We start from the raw sequence: 20,819 nt of genomic DNA on the forward strand, positions 1-20,819 counted from the left end.
TTAAGGGGGCTAATTTAGAGCAGCCCTGAATCCTGTGGATGCAAGGGAAAGTAAATGAACACAGACCTCAATTGTTGCTCATTTTAAAGTAGAATTTAAAACCGTTTCCATTACTGCTGTTTCCTTAGTGTAAGGCCAGGCTTAAGCAAAGCTAAGAAAGCTGTTGCTAACAGAAACAGTGGGTGGTTGGGGAAGTGTTTAGGGATATTAACCCACTTCAAGGTGTGGACAGTGCAGGTCAGAACTTGTTCTAATTTTACTTCCATGCCCCTGGCAGAAGGAGCTTAAGCACTTCTTTCATTTAAAAATTTTGTTTCGCAGTCTGGCTGCAGCATGAGGTCCCTCTGTGCCTCTTGCCTCCCAAGTCAAACCACAGCCCACTCCCTGCCTCTTGCCTCCCAAGTCAAACCACAGCCTGTGAGGCAGAGCTCCATGGTCTAGTTCTTGACTATGCAAGTCAGCAAGTGGGTCAGCACCAATAAGCAAATTCACCTGTCAAAGGGTGAGTTAATGAAGAGCACAACCAGCCCTCAGAAAGCTGGTGAAAAAGGGTGCCTCTGATCCACCTGTCAATGTACCTCTGCAACAAGAAAGCAACACTAATCAGCGAAGCCCTTCCTTTCCTTCTGGCTCTGTTATTCACCTAGCTCAAATCCAAGCTGACAGCGTGAAAAGCTTCCAAAGCACATACAGAAATCCAGCTTGACAGTTTCCAACTCTACTTAAAAGTTACCTCACCCCAGCACAGGGGCTGACTGAAACATGCATTGAGGGAGGATGCTTGCAGAGATAGGAGTGTTCGTCAGGCATGAACTGTTCCAAACTATTTCATTTTCACCTGCTTCAACTTAAATGTGGAAGAAATTATACAAAGAGACAGTTACTCCATGTCTGATTCCCAAGAACAGCTTCAACAATGTCAGGAACAGACCTAAGGAAATCGTACAAAAACCCCAAACAAAATAATCTACTGGGAACAGGCTTTTCTCCTCCTGGGCACAGCAGCTGTAGAAGGTAGTGGACACAGAACTGTGTGTTGCAGAGCAACTGCTTTGTTTAATGACCTGCCAATGAAGAGATGTAGAGATCTACAGTGTAAGGCTTTTGAAAGCTCAGGTATATTCAGAAGAGCACAGTTCTGCTCTTTTACACCATCCAACTATAGAGCCTCTTCAGCCACAGCTTCCTGGGCAAGTTGTCTAGAGAACTAGGTTCAGCCAGTGCACAGCTGACAAAAGGAAAAGTCAAGGTGGACTATTAGCTGAAAAGAGCAGTGAGTAAAATTAAAATCCTTAAAGGACTGTACAGAATCTCCCTTTCCCTCAATCTGACTAGACACAGCTGGAACATCTCCTTTTGGTATACAACTGAGAGGCATTAAATAAACAAGCCTGTAGATGTCATTTGTTCAGTCCACAGCTTCTGCAGGAGACATTTCTCCTGTCTGGGATGACTGCACTGATCTCAGAAGCTTGTGCAGCAAAGAAACATCTGGAAGTGGATTTACATATTTAAAAAAAAAAAAAAAAAAAGTCAGAATGGGGAAAAGATTAATTCAAGCACATGAAACAGGATAGAAAGTTCTGTTTTGACCAAGACAAAAATCAAATTTCAGATCACAGTAATAGAGACCACACTGTGTAGAGTAGCGAATGTACAGCACGAGCCACACAGGCATAGCAAGTCACACTCTTTTAAAAGAGATTCTCCTCCACATAAAAATCCTAGGTAAAGTTATTTGGATGATTCAGGTATCTCAAGGACACAAACTGTGACAAAGGTATCAGCTCTTCCTTTGATGGCTGCGCTTCCCATGGATGTTGGTTCTACAAATGTCTCTCAAAGTACACTAATTAGAGAGGACTAGCAGAATCTGGCAGCAACACATGAAACATGAAAGGGGATAGGGTACAAAAAAGAACCAAAAGAGTGGTCACATTATTAAGAACGGGTAGTGTTGTTTTTAAATCAGTAAGCCTGTATCCTTCCCCTTAGAGCACAATTCCAGACAGGAAGAACGGTCCTGCTTATTTACTAAACTAGAATGTTTTATTTAAAGTCTTTATCTATAAAAACATACCTATCCAAAGTAATTGAAGTTTTTAGTATTAGAAAAATCTCAGTATTAGAAAAAACCCCCAAAAAAGATGACAGACTGAAGTGCCAAACTGCAGTGTGATGGACATTTTTCTCATCCTCAGTTTTTGAAGCTGTAGGACAGGCCAAAAGTGGGTTTGGTACCAGGAAGGGGTGGAGAATGCCAGACAGCAGAGCTTGTACGTTTGAAGTACCGTGGCTTGTTCTTGTAGAAAATGTCCTCCAGTTTGGGGCTTGCAATAACTCCAAAGAGCAAGTCAGTATTTGGAGGGTTGTAGTACTGGTATGTAACAGCTTGATTAAGCTGAGACCCTGGGAAAATAACCACCAAGTTATGTGAGCAGATTTATAGGCAACAGGTCAGGTTTCTGCTTAAATTACAGTCTCTCAGAACTTCTGTAAATCACAAGCTATCATATGAAGCCAAAAAGGCTAGGAGCAATCCTCCTCCCTCTAGGCCCTGCCTGTCCTAGAATAGGCTTAGTGTGGGCATGTTCAGTACTAAATCCTTTTGATCTGGAAAGCACTTCACCCCTTTTTATGCAAAACCAATTGCAGTTCAGTGTGAGGATGGCTATCTAAAAAACACTCTTCACATTACAGGTATCCCAAGCACTTTTCCTCTTCTAGCAACTAGCCTATGATGATTCGAACCTTCTTTTGTTGGATACTGTAGATCTTTATCTTAAGACAAGGTGTCAGAGGATTTTGTAGTAGTATCAAATTGACAGCACTTAACAGACTAGCTCCTCCAGCACCACAGCAGTGATGTCTCATGCACTCTCCTGAACTAGGAAAGAAGCCCAAAGTCTAAGTGAGACATACCTGGAGTCTCCTGCATTCAAAGATAAAACTGTACTACCAGTATAACAAAGTTAGTACTTACCATTGGCCCAGGTGGGGATGGGCTTACGGGGCTGGCTTTCATCATCTGTGGAGTCATCGCTGTTCAGATCCATCCCATAATTATTTGGATTTACCTTGGGGAACTTGGATTCTTTTGGGCCCTTCATTGGCCCTCGGCAAGAGCTGGAGGCAGAGGTCTGAAACCACACAAAATGTAAGTTATGTTACCCTGGTACTTCTCTCTGAAGGTGGTGATGGGACAAATTAGATTGACAGAAATTAGTAATGCGTTTTAGCTATTGTTTGTTTATGGGGGAAACATCCCAAAGTTGTAGGAATAGCAGATTTACACTGTATATTTAAAAATTGCTGCCAACACCAGTAACAAGTTATTAATGCCTAGACATTATTACTGTTAATGCACCACTGGGTGTGACCCACAAATTACTAGTATGCTTTCAATTATGATGGGCAGGCCAATAAATTACATTTGACATGACCTGTCACCATTTGTTTTCCATAGTTCAGTTCTGTTCACTTTAGTGTAACATACGTGGCACAACACCAGCCAATTCAGTCCCAAGTCCAAGAACTTTTAAAGAAACCTTACTGAGGGTACAGGAACAAACCATCCTGATGTGCAGGAAGACTAGCAAATGTGGCAGGGAAACAGCTTGGCTTAGCAGAAAACTCTTCAGTGACCTTAAACACAAAAAGAAAGCTTACAAGAAGCGGAAGCTTGGACAGATGACTAGGGAGGATTGTAAGAATATTGCTCGGGCACGCAGGGAGGAAATAAGGAAAACCAAAGTGCAACTGGAGTTGCAGCTAGCAAGGGACATGAAAGGTAACTATAAGGGTTTCTACAAGTACATTAGCAACAAAAGAAAGGTCAGGGAAAGTGTGGGTCCTTTACTGAATGCAGGGAGGCAACCTAATGATAGGCGATGAGGAAAAGGCTGAAGTACTCAACGCCTTTCTTACTTTGGTCTTCACAGGCAAGGTCAGTTCCTAGATTACTGCACCTGGCAGCACAGTTTGGGGAGGTGGGCAACCCTTTGTGGCAAAAAAAAAAAAAAAAAAAAAAAAAAAAACCAGGTTAAAGGACTATTTAGAAAAACCTGGATGTGAACAAGTCCATGGGGCTGGATACAGTGCATCCAAGAGTGGCTGATGACTGTAGAGCTGTTGGCCGTTAGCTTTGAAAACACTTTGTGATCGGAGGAGGTCCCAGACGATTGGAAAAGAGTAAATATAGTACACATCTTTAAGAGAGTGAAGAAGGAGGATCCAGGGAACTACAGACCAGTCAGCTTCACTTTAGTCCCCAGAAAAATCATGAAGCAGGTCCTAAAGGAATCCATTTCTAACCACTTGGAGGAAAAGAAAGTGCTCAGGAACAATCAGCACAGATTCACCAAGGGCAAGTCATGCCTGATCAACTGGATTGCTTACTATGATCAGAAGACTGTCTCTGTGGATATGAGGAAAGCAGTGGTTGTGATATAACTTGACTTTAGCAAGGCTTCTGGTACAGTTCCCTACAGCATTCTTGCAAGCAAGATGAGGATGCATGGGTTGGACAAATGGGTTGTAAGGTAGAGAGAAAGCTAGCTGGATCGTCGGGATCAGTGGGTAGTGATCAATGGCTCGTATCAAATGGAGTGCCTCAGGGGTCAGTCCTGGAGCTGGTTTTTTTCCCCAATATTTTAATTAACTATCTGGAAGATGGGATGGAGTGCTCCCTCAGCAAGTCTGAAGATGATGCCAAGCTAGGGGGAGCAGTAAGTATACTGGAGGGCAGGGCTAGGATTCAGAGGGACCTAGACAAATTGGAGAATTGGGCCACAAGAAATCTCATGAGGTTCAACAAGGACAAGTACAAAATCCTGCACTTAGGATGGATCAATCCCATACACCACTACAGGCTTGGGACAAACTGGTTAAACAGCAGCTCTTTCTGCAGAAAAGGACCATGGGGTTACAGTGGACAATAAGCTGGATACGAGTCAACAGTGTGCCTTTGTTGTCAAGAAGGCTAACAGCATACTGAGCTGCATTAGTAGAAGCGTTGCCAGCGGATGGAGGGAAGTAATTCTTCCCCTCTATTTAGCATGGGTGAGTCCACATCTGGAGCACTGTGTCTAGTTTTGGGGCCCCCCACTATAGAAAGGATGTGTACAAGTTGGAGAGAGTCCAGCTGAGGGCAACAAGAATGGCTAGAAGGCTGGGGAACATGACTTCTGAGGAGAGGCTGAGGTAACTGGGTTTATTTAGTCTGCAAAAGAGAAGACTGAGGAGGGATTTGACAGTAGCCTTTAACTACCTGAAGGCAGGTTCCATAGGGGATGGAGTTAGATTGTTCTCAATGGTGGCAGATAACAGACTAAGGAGCAATGGTCTCAAATTGCCGCAAGGGAAGTTTAGGTTGGATATTAGGAAAAACTCCCACTAGGCAGATGGTGAAGCAATGGAATGGGTTATCTTGAGAGATTGTGGAATCTCTGTCCTCGGAGGCTTTTAAGGCCCGGCTCAACAAAGCTGGGATGATCTAGTTGGGGATGGTTCTGCTTTGAACAGAGGCTAGACTAGATGACCTCCCAAGGTCCCTTCCAACCCTAATTTTCTATGATTCTGTGACTTGAAAGTACAACCATTCCTGTAGCAGCCTTGAAGGCACTGAGCAGGCTTATCTCTCCATGAGGAAAAAATGCAGGAGTGCTTTTCTTCCTGCTTTGAAAATAACCTTATTGATGTCAGCATTTAATGAGCTGTATATATGCTGAGACCTTATTAAGAAGATAATGAGTCCCTACACTCAGCTGGATTATTTTTTTTCAGGGTAATTATAGGACAGCAAATACCTGACACTGGTTAGGACTCAGATAAATGAAGCAAGTGATATTGTGTACAGCAGTTCCATAGCTTAAAATACTACTTCACAGCAACCTGTTTCATTAATAAGAGAAGTCAGTCTTCAGTTCCTAAACTCTCCTTTTGCCATGTTTTTTTCCCCCCACTGTCAGTGCCAAAGCAGTCTACTTATCCCTTGCAAAAGATGGAAGTGCTGTATCATTTCACAAAGATGTTCTTCCTGGCACATCGAGTAGCTTTCTGTACCCTCACATGAAACTGTAAAGTAAAGCAGCAGAGCTTTAAATTGCTACAAATTATATCCTCTGTAGTTGCAGGGCAGTTGAAAGGTGCAAAGATGATTGTCCTAGCAGTGGCACCTACAAACCTGACTGCCTCTGAGATGTGTTAGTTCAATAACTTGCACTACTACTCTTAAAAGATCTTAAATTCCAAGCTAGCTTAGGTTTCAAAGATGAGACTTTACAAAAGGCTCTCCATACTCAAACATGAGCATAAATCTCCAGCTCTTAGTTCACAGAAACATACAAAATTAGGGTTGGAAGGGACCACAGGAGGTCAGCTAGTTAAACGGCCTGTTCAAAGGAGAACCATCCCCAACCAGATTATTCTAGTGAGGGCTTTGTTGAGCCAGGCCTTAAAAGCCTCCAAGGATGGTGATTCCATCACCTCCCTAGGTAACACATTCCAGTGCTTTACCACCCTTCTAGTGAGAGAATTTTTTTCCTAATATTCAACCTAAACTTCCGTTACTGCAACTTGAGACTATTGCTCTTTGTTCTGTCATCTGTAGTTCCCTGGTTCCTCCTCCTTCCCCTTCTTAAGGATATACACTATATTTGCCAATGGTCTGGGACCTCCTCCGATCACGAAGAGTTTTAAGAGATAATGGCCAGCAGCTCTACAATCACATCAGCCACTCTCTGATGCACCATATCCAGCCCCATGGACTTGTTCACGTTCATCTTTTCTAAATAGTCCCCAACTTGTTCTTTCAGCACCGAGGGCTGCTCACCTCCTCAAACTGCTCAGGTGCAGTAATCTGGGAACTGACCTTGCCTGTGAAGACCGAAGTAAGAAAGGCACCGAGCACTTCAGCCTTTTTCTCATCATTTTTCACTAGGCTGCCTTCCCCACATCCACTAAGGGACCCACACTTTCTCTGACCTTCCTTTTGTCACTAATGTAGAAACCCTTTACGTCCCTTGCTAGCTGCAACTCCAGTTGCACTTTGGCTTTTCTGATTTCCTCCCTGCATGCCCAAGCAATATTCTTATACTCCTCCCTAGTCACCTGTCCAAGCTTGCACTTCTTGTAAAAGCTTTCTTTTAGTGTTTAAGTTCACTGAAGAGTTCTCTGCTAAGCCAAGCTTGTCACCTGCTACATTTGCTAGCCTTCCTGCACATCAGGATGGTTTGTTCCTGTGCCCTTAGTAAGGTTTCTTTAAAATACAAGCAGCTCTCCTGTACTCCTTTCCCCCCTCAAACTGCCCTGCCAGGGGATCCTGCCCATCAGTTCCCTGAGGGAGTCAAAGCATGCTTTTTCAGAAATCCAGGGTCCATACTTGGCTGCTTTCCTTTCTTCCTTTTCTCAGGATCCTGAACTCAGTCATCTCATGGTCACTGCTGCTCAAGTTGCCATCCACTACTACATTCCCTACCCATTCTTCCCTGATTGTGAGCAGCAGATCAAGAAAAGCACGGCCCCTAGTTGACCTTTCCAATACTTGCACCAAGCACTTGTCTCTAATGCTCTCCAAAAGCTTCCTGGATTGCCTCTGCACAGTTGTACTGCCCTCCCAGCAGATGTCAGGGTGATTGAAGTCCCCCATGAGAACCTGTGATCTGGAAACTTTCACTTTTCAGCCCCCTCTGCAGCCCAGGGACCGCTCCGCCTGCCAGCAGCTCGCCCTCCCCTCCCTACTGCTAGGAAGGTGTGGTGTGTGCATGACATGGGGGGAGGGGCGGTTTACTTCGCCCTAAATTGAAGCGGTGGGTTTAAAAACCCATCGCTTCAATTTCAGGCCCCCGTTTAGTCTACACATGCCCTAAGGTGGGAGCAGAGCTCCTGTTTTGGGAGTCAAGAGTTGGGCATCTGCACACAATGTCTGGTCCAGCAAATTTGGTGCTTGGAGGATCATCAACTCAATGCTAGTAACACTGGCTTCAGCAACTAAGCTGGCATTTGTGCAGTGATCTTCCTAGTTGATGTAGAGGATTTTCTGGAGGCATTGTTGGCAAGACCTCTCCAAGTTCCTGAGGTAACAACAGTAGGTCACTTTGTTTCATATCCATAAAGGAGAATGGGGATGATGGCCATATTGTAGCCCTGAATATTGGTGTTTTTTCAAGAGATCAAGAATAAAAATACTCCAGAGCAGGTTCCCAAAGGATCTGCTTGTGCACTGTGTACTTTCAAGTGACAGGAAGAGCACCAAAAGCAAACATGCTTATATTGTAAGATTGGTGAAGCTTACTTGTGTGGAGCTCTAAATACCACTGAGTCCAAGTTAGGGAGATAGGTGGAAGGACAAATCAACTTTTGATCTGCTCCTTCAACCTTACACCCACACAGAAGTGGATTCCTCACACCTCCTTCTTATAGCCTCTTGAGTGCTCCTGTTCTGCAACATAATTCTCTTAAAAATCAGATGCCTCTACAGGGCTTCTCACAACCAGATATTGCTTCAAAAGTCCATGCTTTGACAAACCCTGGGAAGGAACCATCCAACCAGTGAGTTGTACATCTTCCCCACCAAAAAGGGGTTTTGTGTCGGTCATGTTTCATAGTAGTTAGGGGTCAGAAGGGACCTAAATAGATCATCTAATCTGACCCCCACTCCACTGACCAGAGCACACACTGAGATAACACAACCCCAGACAGGTGTTCATCCAACCTCTTTTTGAATTTACCCAAGATAGGAGCGAGGATCACTTCCCTAGGAAGTTGGTTCCAGATCCTAGCCACCCTAACAGTGAAATAGTACCTCCTAATCTCTAACCTGAACCTATTCTCCAGCAGCTCCTGGCCATTGTTCCTCGTCACCCCAGGTGCCGCTGGGGGGGAACAGGACCCTTCCTATTTGCTGCTGATCTCCCCTAATGAGTTTGTAGCCAGCCACCAAATCTCCCCTCAGCCTCCGTTTGCTGAGGCTGAACAGGTTCAGGTCCTCAGCCTCTCCTCATAACCTGTTAAATACATAAATGATTTCAGAAGCCACCTATTTACTTTCCTAATCACTTCTTGCTTTCTACCTCTGTTGCGGCACCTACACATTATTCCTATCTGGCACTGATTAATCAATTCATAAGCAGAAACTTCCATTTCTCATCTGCTCAATCTCTTACTTCTTCTTTCCACTTGTCAACCTGTCCCAACCCATTTGATGCCTGGACTGTGAGCTGTGGGGGCAAAGGGTATCTTTTCTGTTTGTAGAGTGTGTTCTGAGATTGGGATTCCAGAGCATGACCATAACACATTTTAAACATCCAGATCATGCATTCCTGTAAGCCCAGCACCTAGTCTTTTTTATTAAATGAGACCTCCTATCTGCCGCAAGAAAATTCCACGTGCAAGTTCAAAAAACTTATTTGCTACATTTTACAGATCAAAAGAAGAGGAGAATCTGAAAACTAGTCTGTTATTTCTGTGGAGCTGCTCAGGCACTCTACTCAAGATTAGGACTCCACTGTGGTTTTGGGTGGGACTGTTAGAAAACAATTTCTACTATACAGAAGTTGCACAGTAAAATAAGAAAAAAAAACAACTATGGAAAGTAGACAGTCCACAGCACAGGCATATTTGAAGTAATCATGCATACTTGCCTCTTCCAACCTATCCCTTCTTGCAAGCATCATTGGAGGTGAGAGACAAACATTTTCCAGGTATGATGGCCTTTCCAGGGCAAGTACCACTCAACTCTCTCTTTTACCCTATGAAAGGGCATTGCTTTCCTTCAACTCCTGCTTACGGTTTGGATTTAAAAACATGAGTGCTTGAGGAAAAGAATGAATCAAGAAGCAGGGGAGGAAAAAAAAATTATAGTAGTAAGTGTTTAGTGGCACATGCAGGATCTGGTGGCTTGTAAAAAGGCCAAGTGATTACATAATATCTGACAGTTGCAAAACACATCTTGGGGTTGAAACCCCAATGGTTGTGGTTTCTGAGGCTCACCATGGAAGAATCTCAAACACTGCACCACTAGCTGCCAAGTTCCTTCATGATCTGGTGCCATCAAGTGGTCTTGTTTGAAACTAGCACTTGTTTGCAACTACTGCACGTTGGGCACTTTTACAAAGTGCTCTGACACATTCTGATTAGAATGAGTCGGAACAGACTCAATTAAATAAACAGTCTGCTGGAGCATTCTAATCAGTGTCCCTGTATTTCTAAGAGGCAATAAGGGTGCTTTAACTAAAGCATGAAGGACACATGCTCCCAGAGGCTGGGGGGAGGCACGGCAACTGCCCACAGGCGGCAGAGTGGGGAGCTACCACAGGCGGTTGTAGTGATGTTGGTGGCGGGGGGGTCGGGGGGAAATGGCGAGCTCTGACCAGTGGTCAGTAACCACCCACAGACATTGCTGGCAGCATCAGCAGCAGCCAGTGGCAAAAACAGGAGACTGCCTGCAGGTGCCGCTGGCAGCGTCAGCAGCAGCCAATCACAGGGGGTGCACATGTGTTCAACAAGCGCCCTTACTACGATTTTGAAACATGGGATGCTCAACACAGAGATGCTGTGGGCCTTTTAATTAGAATGGCTCCCAAGCCATGCTACTTAAAAACACCCCACCTCCCTCCAGAGCACATGTATAGATGCTCGTTAATTATTTATTTTCAAGCGTTCCCAGTTTTTTCTATTTATTCATCTAGGAGAACCATAGAGTTTAAGGCCTGAGGGACCATCAGATTACCTAGTCTTATCTCCTTCCGATTAGAGGCCATTAACATTTCACCTAGTTACATATGTATTAAGTCCACTATCTTGGTTTGTGACTAAGGTATCTCTGGAAAGAACTCTGGTCTTGATTTAAAGAGATGAGATGGATAATCTATAACTTTTTGGGACTATATTCTATTGGTTAATCCCCATACTGTTAAACTGCTCTGCCTGATTTAATCTATTTGGCTTCAGCCTTTAAATTCTTGTTATGTCTTTTTCCACAAGATTTAAAAAAAAAAAAGTCATCTAGTACCTGATATTCTCTCCACAGCTGTTTATAACTCACTCATCAAGTCAGTAGTCAATTTTCTTTTTGACAAGTCTAACAAATCTAGCACTTTCTCTCCCCCTCCCTTCTTGCCTCCCTGCAAGGCATTCTTATAGCCCTCAAATTACTTCTGGGGTGCTTTTATTATCCCTACCATCTGTGTGTCTTGTTCTTCTTCAAAGGCAGGCCTCTGTGGGACTAGGAACCAAGTGTCTACTGGGCTTTTATTTCCTCAGATTCATCTCACTGGGTTCTAAAGAAACCACACTCACCTTCATCACTATGTTTAGCAACTTAGTGGAAGCAACGACAATCGATCCTGGTTGCTCGATTTTCTTCTCCTGCCACTGCTGCTGTTCCAGCTCTTGTGGGCTCTTTTCCTCCTGGGAAGAAGTTACAATTGAGTCTCCCTGCATTCAGTCTTGTTCAAAATGAAATGATCCATGGAGAATAATCTCCTGTTCATCCCCTCCCTCCACAGTATGGGATGCTACACAGTGAACAGGAGAGATTCTCTTCACAAAGCAGTTATTTTTTAGATTCCAATGCAGCCACTTGGTGAATTGGAGGTGACCTGTCATGCCTCACTGCTGTCTTGCACTTTGAAGTATAACTCACAAGAGATGGAGCTGAGTAGGAAAGTCCACAGCAAGACAGTCTCAGCATTCCTCACCTTCCTTTGGTTTTCTTCCTCTTCCTCTGCAAGCACTGCCAGCTGCATCTGTGGATGAAGGGCCTTCCCTTGCTTTATGCAATCCCTGGGAAACACAAAGATGACTGTCAAACAGAAAACACACTGTCATTCTCCCCTTCCAGCATGCTCAGATTCGTGCCTTCTACATCCAGAACCATGCACAACAACCTGTTGTTCATTTGTCTCCTATTTTTGTCAGGTTCCATTTACACTTATTGCCTTGCCACGTCTATCACTGGGGTGCGCCATGTTGCTCATTCTCAAGGACATGACAATAGACTAGGTCTCACCTCTCTGCTTGTTCCACCTGTCGTTGTTCAGCTAGTTTCTTCAGCTCCAAGACCACCTTTCCTTTTTCTCTCTGTTCATCCTCTGCTCTTTTTTGCAACAGCTCCTGCTGCTTATACTCATCTTCCTCCTAGGAAGAAAACAAAGATCAGCATCTTCTAAATCAGTGGGGGCCAACCTTTTCAGCAGGCGTGCAACAAGTTAGACCCATACTCTCCCCGACTGCCACTTCTATCTTTTTACTTTACCTGACTTACTGCTCAGCTTCCTGCTCCCTGCCCCATCTGCCATTGTTCTGTCTGTGCCCTCCTCAATCTGCCACGTCACAGAGAGGTTGCCCATGTCACTTGTGGCACCTGTACTGCAGGTTGGCCACCCCTGTTCTAAACTAGTCAGGGAGAGGGTATAATTAGGTTACCAAGTGCAAATCAAGGCCAAAGTCATTCCTTGGCCTTACTGCTACCTAGTCCAACTCATCAACATTATCTCTGATGTCTTGAACCTCAGTTATGTGGCCTTCTGCATGCTCCTGTATCTAATGGGGGCATCCTCGTGTCTCAAAATGACAGCAAAGACAATATGTAGCAATGAGTATCCCATCTCCAGAAATTCTTTAGCTCTCTCTTCTGCGACACTGTGCAATGCACAGGCCCTCCAATATCCCATTCCCTCCCTTATCGTCCCACAGGCATTGTCCTTCCAATATCCCATTCTGTCATCGTCTCCACAGGTATGAGCCCTGATCTTGCTCTCACCATCTGCAGCACTTTCTGCTTTCGGGCTTCAGCTTCTCCAGTCTTCTTGCCTAGTTTTTTCTTAGTCTTTTCTTCTACCACCTTCTCTTCTCGCACCTGAGAATCACGTACCAGATCTGAGCCTTGTCCAGCCTCGCTTGTGACATTAATACACTTATCCCATAGAGAAGAATCAGAATCATTTTGGGAGTCAGGTTCTATGGGGACAAGACTGCCCTTTTCTGAAAGCCCCAGAGGAGGGCACATACATTTTAACGTCAGACAGCATCCAGTAAAACAAGTCAAAATTTACACGAAGACAAGCCCATCACCATGACCAACTGTAAAAATTACTGTGTAATCCTCAGAAAGAAGCTATAGGCAGCCCTCTTGGTATGTAACCTTCATCAGGACAAGGTGAATCCTATGGAAATGTCTGGCTTCCATTTTGCCTCAGGTACTGTTGTCTACCAACTGAAAGAAGTGCAGTAGGAAAAGGATATGGCTACTGACAAGGTCCCAAATACAAGGTTCCTTTGCCTGAACTCCTTGACTTCGTAATAAAATAAGAATGAATGAGGGTTGTGAGAGAGTTTGGTTATTAAGGGTATGGGAACGGTATTTGCCTCCTAACAGCTCATTTTTGCAGATCTCTTAAGGACTGGTCCTTCAATATTCACCGAAGGCCCATCCACTAGAATCACTCCAGAGCATACATCCCATCAGGTTTGTTCCTTCAGTTCAAAGGATGAAGGAAATGGGTGGCTCAGAGTCAACCTTTTCCCAGAGTTTAAGACAGAATTACTAAGCTTGACCCTCAAACTTTGGCAGGCTATCACAAGACCCCAAATCACCCCACACCCTAACCTCGGAGCATTTGTTGATGTTATGATAAAGGGTGGCAGCACCTGCAGCAATTTCCTTGCTACATAAAATAACCAAATTAATCTTGCAGTGTTGTCCATCGTTTTTGTTTTCAGGAAGAGAGAGGTAGTTATCAAAGTAGTCTGAAAGCAGACAGAGACTTAAATCAGGCAGAAGACAGGGTACAATTGCTCTCTACAGACTGACTAAAATCAGAGCTGTATAACAAGAGCTTTCATGAGGCTGAGATCACTTCATCAGATGCTGTTTTCATGTCAGACAAAGTAGATTTTAACAGCGAACCTCAGAGAAACAGAATACATAATGGGCAACTGATAAGGTGCCTGTCATTCACCCTTAGCTCTTCCCACTAAAAACTGCTGCTTGCTACACTTGCTAAAAACAACAATCTTGCCAACTAAACTGGGCTATGAGTAAGGGCTCATGCTTTAGGATGGAACAAACTGAATGACACCACTTGGCAGGCGTAGCGCTAGAAAAAACCAATAGGGCTAGGGACACATAAACCAGTTTAAGTGATCAGAAACTGGTTTAACCTTGTAACAAAAACAGATGTTCAGTGTCCATAAACCAGTTTCACAATGGTCAAAACCAGTTTGAGATGCTACGTTCAGCCAGGTGTATCAGACTGGCTTCATAGATATTAGGGCTGGAAAGGACCTCGCGAAATCGAGTCCAGCCATAGGCAGGAAGCCTGCTGGGGTCAAATGATACCAGCAAGATAAGCATCCAAATATTTTTTGAATGAGTCTAGAGTAGGTGCTTGCACCACCTCTGGGGGGAGTCTGTTCCAGACCCTGGACACATGGACAGTAAAAAAGTTTTTCCTCGTGTCCAGTCTAAAAATGGGCCTTCCAGAAGTTTGTGGCCGTTAGACCTTGTTATCCCTTAGGAAGCCCTGGTGAACAACTGTTCTCCCAAATCCTGGTGCACCCCACTAATATACTTATAGGCTGCCACCAAGTCCCCCCCGAGCCTTCTCTTCTCCAGGCTGAAGAGTCCCATGTCCCTCAGCCTCTCCTCATAAGGCTTGCTTGGCCTTTGATCATGCGGGTGGCTCTCCTTTGGACTCTCGAGCTTATCCAAATCCCTCCTGAAGTAGGGGGCCCAAAACCGGACACAGTACTCTAGCTGCGGCCTCATTAAGACCGAGTCAAGACGGATGATCACATCTCTGGTTTTGCTTGAGATGCATTGGTGGATGCAGGCCAGAGTTTGTTTTGCTTTGCCAGCTATGGCATCGCATTGGTGGCTCATGTTCATCTTGTGGTCAATCAAGACCCACAATTCTCTTTTGGTCTTGGTGCTATGGAGCATAGCACTGCCAGGCCTGTAAGCATGATGCTGGTTTTTCTTCCCAAGGTGGAGCACCCTGTACTTCTCTACATTGAATGCCATCGGGTTTTGGTCTGCCCACCTTGCAAGCCTGTCCAGGTCAGCCTGTATCCCCAGCCTGTTCAGTATGACCACCTTCCCCCGTAGTTTAGTGTTGTCTGCGAACTTTGTCAGTCTGCATGATGCCTGAATTCAGATCATTAATGAAGATGTTGAAGAGTACTGGCCCAAGTACTGAGCCCTGAGGGACACCACTGGTCACCTTGCACCACGTTGATTTGCTCCTGTCAACTATTACTCTTTGGGTCCACCCCAGAGCCAGTTCCCCAGCTGCTGGACCGTGAGATGGTCAAGGCTGCAGTTCCCCAGCATGACCGTGAGGACATCATGGGAGACTAAGTCAAAGGCTTTCTTGAAATCGAGATACATGACATCAACCTAGTCTCCCTTGTCCAGGCAATGTGTCACATGGTCACAGGAGACGAAGTTGGTCAGGCAAGACCTTCCAGCAATGAAGCCATGTTGGCTGGCACTCAGAAGGTTGCTTTCCGTTAGCCTGTTGTTGATGAAACTTTTGATGATTTTCTTCAGGATCTTTCCAGGGATGGGACTGATTGGCCTGTAAATTCCCTGGATCTTCCTTTCCTCTCAAAGATTGAGACTATGTTGGTTCTTTTCCAGTACCTCTCCCCAGGGCCACGAACTCTCAAATATCTTCACCACAGGGCATATTATAGGATGTCTGCCAGCTCCTTCAGGACTCTTGGATGTATTCCATCCAGGCCCACAGATTTATGGATGTTGAGCCTCTCGAGGTGTTCTCTCACGTGATCTATGTTAATTGTGGGCCCATTTCCCGCATTCTGGATGCTTTGTGTCCTGTTTGACAGGGTGACCCGCTTGGGCAGGTGGAAGACCAATGCAAAGTAATCATTTAGGACATGGGGCAGCTGATGCCTGACACTCAGGAAAAGGCCCATTTGATTTAGCAGGGGTCCAATGTTGCCTTTGTTTTGTTTTCTCTCCGACTTCCCACATCTGAAGGAGTTTTTGTTGTCCTTGATTCCATGGCTAGCCTGAGTTCAGTTTCTGCCTTGGCTCTTCTGGTCCGCTCTCTACAGGTGCTGGTTAGTGCTGTGTCATAACCCAAGGATATGATTTTGTGTGCGCTTCGGCACTGCAGAATTATTTCCCGCCATGAGGAGCTTTCTTTGCACGGTGCAATTCCCAGTTGCAAAGAGAAAACCCCGGTGCAAAGGAGTTCCTGCCATTCGCATGAAAATTTGTTCCCCACTATTGGCCGTTTCTAAATTATTCCCACGTGGCAGCTAGCGATTGGCTTTCTCTCCGTATAAGAGGCTTGAGCGGTTTCTGCCCAAGTTGGAGGACTCCACAACCATCTGGAGGAGGAGAAGGAGGACTTCACATCTTGTGAAGAACTCTAAGCGCTGCGGAGCCTAACAAACCCAGCGTGTGCCTTAAGGAGGATACAGGGGCCTGATCAACCTCTAACCTCTCCCCGTCGCTGCCTAATCCCTTGACGTACCCTTCCCTGCGCGCTCGTTCCACAGAGCCTAGCAAACTTTGTGTGCGTGTATCCAGAGCTCTTTCCGAGTTATTTCAAGAGGCTCGAGTTTTTCTACGGGTCTTGTTCGTACGAGTTTTGTAACTGCAACTTAAGCGAAATTTTCTCCTGCCTGCACCGCGACCATTTACAGTGTAAGTAAAATAATCTTTAATCAACCGCTACGCGTCCGTGCCTAATTCTAGTCCGCTGGCCTGCATTCCCCGACCCATGTGCCAGGGCTGCTGGCCACAGCCCGCTGCGCGCCCCCGAAAGCCTTGGACCGCTCCCGGCCCTCACACTGTGTAGTCCTCTTTTGTGATGATTCCCATTTTCCATCTGGAGTAGGCTTCTCTTTTTAGTTTTTATAGACATTGGGGTTGGAAGGGACCTGACAAGATCATCGGGTCCAGGCCCCTGACAAAAGGGCAGGCAGTCAGTAGGGTGTCAAATGATCCCAGCAAGATAGGCAACCAAGTGTTTCTTAAAGGAATCCAGAGTAGGTGACTGCACCACCTCTGGGGGGAGTCTATTTCAGGCCCTGAGGACTCGGACAGTAAAGAAGTTTTTCCTTATGTCAAGCCTAAAATGGTCTTCCAGAAGTTTGTGACTGTTGGACCTAGTCTTCCCATGAGGTGCCCTGGTGAACAGACTGTCTCCGAGTTCCCAATGTACACCCCTTCTATACTTATAGGTTGCCACCAAGTCACCCCTGAGCCTATGCTTTTCCAGGCTGAAGAGTGCCATGTCTCTCAGCCTCTCCTCATAAGGCCTGCTCTCTTGTCCACTAATCATTCACATGGCTCTCCTCTGGACTCTCTTCGAGCTTCTCCACATCCTTTCTGAATTGCAGAGCCCAGAACTGGACACAGTAGTCCAGTTGTGGTCTCACCAAGACTGAATAAAGTGGGAGGATGACTTCCCAGGTCTTGTTTGAGATGCATTGGAAAATGCAGGGGAGAGTTTTATTTGCTTTACTGGCTGTGGCATCACATTGGTGGCTCATGCTCATCTTGGGGTCAATCATGACCCCCCAAGTCTCTTTTGGATGTGGTGCTAGCTAGTGTAGCATTGCCAAGCCTATAAGCGTGGTGTGGGTTCTCTCCCCCAAGGTGGAGCACCTTGCATTTCTCGGCATTGAATGCCATCAGGTTTTGATCTGCCCACCTTATAAGCCTGCTGAGGTGGGCCTGGATTGCCAGCCTATCCTCTGGGGTGGCTGCACTTCCCTATAGTTTGGTGTCATCAGCAAACTTAGCCAGTCTGCTTATAACACCTGAGTCCAGATAATTTATAAACACATTGAAGAGTACAAGTCTGAGAATGGAGTCCTGGGAGACACCACTGGTTACAAATGTGCCAAGTTGTTTTGGTTCCATCAACTATCACTCTCTGGGTCTGTCCACAGAGCCAGTTCCCCAGCCATCGGAATATGAAATTGTCTAGGCCGCAATTCCCCAATTTTTCAAATGAGAACATCATGGGACACCAGGTCAAAATCTGTCTTGAAGTCCAAGAATATGATATCCACCTCTTCTCCTTTGTCCAAGTGATGTGTCACCTGGTCATAGAAGAAAATCAGGTTGGTCAGACAAGATCTAACCACCATGAAGCAGTGTTGGCTCTCTCAGAATATTACCTTCTGTTAGGATATTGGTAATGGTTTCCTTAATGATTTTTGAGGGACTGAGGTCAAGCTAATTGGCCTGTAGTTCCCTGGATCTTCCCTTCTCCCTTTCTTGAAGACAGGCACCACACTGGCCATCTTCCAATTGTCAGGCACCTCGCCCGAGCATCACAAGTTCTCGAATATCCTCACCATAGTCTGTGCTATAATGTCAGCTAGTTCCTTTAGCATTCTTGGGTGCATTCCATCCGGGCTGGCTGATTTGTGGATGTCTAGCCTCTTAAGATGTCCCCTCACAAGATCAGTGGTAATGGTGGGCATCAGTTCACCCTTCTCCTGGTGATCCTGCCTCTTGTCAGGCAGAGTGATCCCACTGGGCTGATGGAAGACTGACACAAAGTAGTCATTAAGGAGACTGACTTTTTCCTGAGTGTCAGTTACCAGCTGCCCCACTTAATTAACTAAGGGTCCAATATTACCCTTGTTCTTTTTCTGACTTCCCACATATTTGAAGGAGGACTTTTTGTTGTCCTCAACTTGAGTGGCCAGTTTGAGCTCGGTTTCAGCCTTGGCTTTCCTAGTTTGATCCCTACAGGTGCGGACTAGTGCCAAGTATTCTTGCTTAGTGATGCTTCCCGTCTTCTAGCCTTTATAAGCTTTTTCTTTTTTTTTTTTTCCTTTTTCTTTCAGGTGCAGGAGGTCCTTGAGTTCCCTATTAAGCCAAGGGGTTGTCCATCCTTTTTGCTACTTTTTCTGTGGGTTGGCATGGACTTCCCTTGTGCTTCAAGGACTGCATCCTTGAGGAGAGATGATTCATCATGGACATTCCTCCCTGCCAGATTATGGTTTCTCAGGGCCTGAACAACAAGCCTTCTAGGCTTGTGGAAGTCAGCCTTTCCAAAGTTGAGAATTTCCATATTACTCACTGACTTGCCAGCTTTGCAGTGAATACAGAAAGTGATCAACTCGTGGTCACCGCCTCCCAGCTTCCCTTTGATTCTCAGATCGTCAACTAGATCATCCCTTTTGGCCACTACCAGGTCCAGCAGCAGTGTGCCCCTTGTCAGTCCATAGACTTCTTGAGACAAATAAAGCTAGTCAATGCTTGTGAGGAAGCATTGCAACCAACCAGATCTGGCCGAGTGCTTTTCCCATGAGATGTCTGGGTAGTTAGTCATCCATGACAACCATGGACCGAGAGCATGCAGCCTCAGCCAGTTCCCTGGAGAATTCATGGCCAAGTTCGTGCTCTTGGTTAGGAGGTCTGTAGTAGACTCTTACTGTTATTTCCCCCCTTATTCTTACTCAGAGGGTCTCAAGTCACCCTCTTTGGTTGCCAATCTCCAACTATAGGGAAGTGTATTGCTCTCTTTCACATAGACAGCTACACCTCCACCCTTCCTTGCAACACATTCTCTCCTGTACAAGGGATACCCATCTACGCCTGTGGTCCAGTCATAGGTGGAGTCTCACCAAGTCTCCATTATCCCTATGCGATCATAATCATTACTGTTTAGTAGTAGGGCCAGCTCCTCCTGTTTGTTGCCCAGGATCCTGGCATTTGTATAAAGGTAAGTGAGCTTGCCATCAGCAGTCCTAGGTTTCCCTGTACTCCTGGAAAAGCCCTGTCCCTAGGGTGGGGTAGGAGTCTGTTTCCTTGTACAGCCTGACCTGATGGTTTGGTGGCTGATGATTGTTGGGCTTGCACCAGAGAGTATCTGCCCTTCCCCCAGAGATCTTAGTTTAAAGCCCAGTCAAGCAGGTCAGCCATTCTGGCTGAGAAGAGCTTCTTCCCTGTGCGAGTGAGGTGGAGGCTATCCCTTCCCAGTAACTTACTGGCTCTCTCTCTGAAGTGTGAGCCTTGGCTGTAGAAGCCAAAACCTTCTTGATGGCACCAGCACCACAGTCTTCTATTTACTTCCTGAATTCTTCTTGCCCTCCTACGCCTATGACCCGTAATGGGAAGGATCAAGGAGAAAACCACCTGCGCTCCTAACCCTTTAAGCCCTGGTCCTGAAGTCCTGCAGTCAGTCATGACCCAGCTGGGATTGCTCCAAGCAGTGTCATTTGTGCCCACATGGATAAGGAACATGGGGTAGTGGTCAGGGGTGCTGGATAAGTTTTGGGATCCTCTCAGTGGCTGCAGTGATTGGGAGACCCCTGCGTGATCAGCTGCAGGGGGGACTAAGGCGGCACCAGTCGCCCATGCTATGCAACCGGTCAGATTTGGCCATGAGCTCTTCCCACGAGATGTCAGGGAGGTTGAAGTCACCCATGATGACCATGCATCAGAAGCATACAGCCTCAGCCAGTTTCCTATTGAATTCAAGATCCAGCTCTTCCTCTTGGTTGGGAGGTCTGTAATAGACTCCTACAATTATATCCCCTTCCTCATGCTCTGCCCATATTTTAACCATGAGGGTCTCAAGACACCCTCCTTGGTTGCTAAACTCAGTTTGAAGGAAAGTGTACTGCTTGTTCACGTAGAGTTACACCCTTCTTCCCAACACAGTCTTTCCTGTACAAGGTATAGCCTTCTGTACCTATTCACCAGTCGTAGGTAGAGTCCCACCAGGTCTCCATTATCTCTATGAGATTATAATCTTTGTCACTCAGAAGGGCCAGTTCCTCTTGCTTGTTTCCCAAACTCCTGGCATTTGTGTACA

The 20,819-nt window shown here is 45.7% G+C and overlaps 1 protein-coding gene across 7 annotated transcripts in view; it reads right to left on the reverse strand.

Moving 5' to 3' along the window:
* Window positions 1-435: 435 nt before the first annotated feature.
* LOC102383733 (inner centromere protein-like) overlaps window positions 436-20,819 on the reverse strand; it is a 45,807-nt gene continuing 25,423 nt past the window's right edge. For 5 of the 7 annotated variants that reach the window (XM_025215108.1, XM_025215110.1, XM_025215107.1 and 2 more), the window contains 6 exons: window positions 12,764-12,859; window positions 12,011-12,138; window positions 11,700-11,784; window positions 11,299-11,409; window positions 2,984-3,140; window positions 438-2,409 (listed from right to left, as the gene is read on the reverse strand). In XM_025215108.1, the coding sequence (XP_025070893.1) occupies window positions 2,198-2,409; window positions 2,984-3,140; window positions 11,299-11,409; window positions 11,700-11,784; window positions 12,011-12,138; window positions 12,764-12,859 (789 nt within the window). In that variant the 3' untranslated portion in view covers window positions 438-2,197. Of the gene's footprint in view, window positions 2,410-2,983; window positions 3,141-11,298; window positions 11,410-11,699; window positions 11,785-12,010; window positions 12,139-12,763; window positions 12,860-20,819 lie in introns of all 7 variants that reach the window. The other 2 variants (XM_025215106.1, XM_025215111.1) reach the window with 2 other exon arrangements.

Source organism: Alligator sinensis, unplaced genomic scaffold, assembly GCF_000455745.1.
Source record: "Alligator sinensis unplaced genomic scaffold, ASM45574v1 scaffold973_1, whole genome shotgun sequence".
Taxonomy (NCBI): Eukaryota; Metazoa; Chordata; order Crocodylia; family Alligatoridae; genus Alligator; species Alligator sinensis.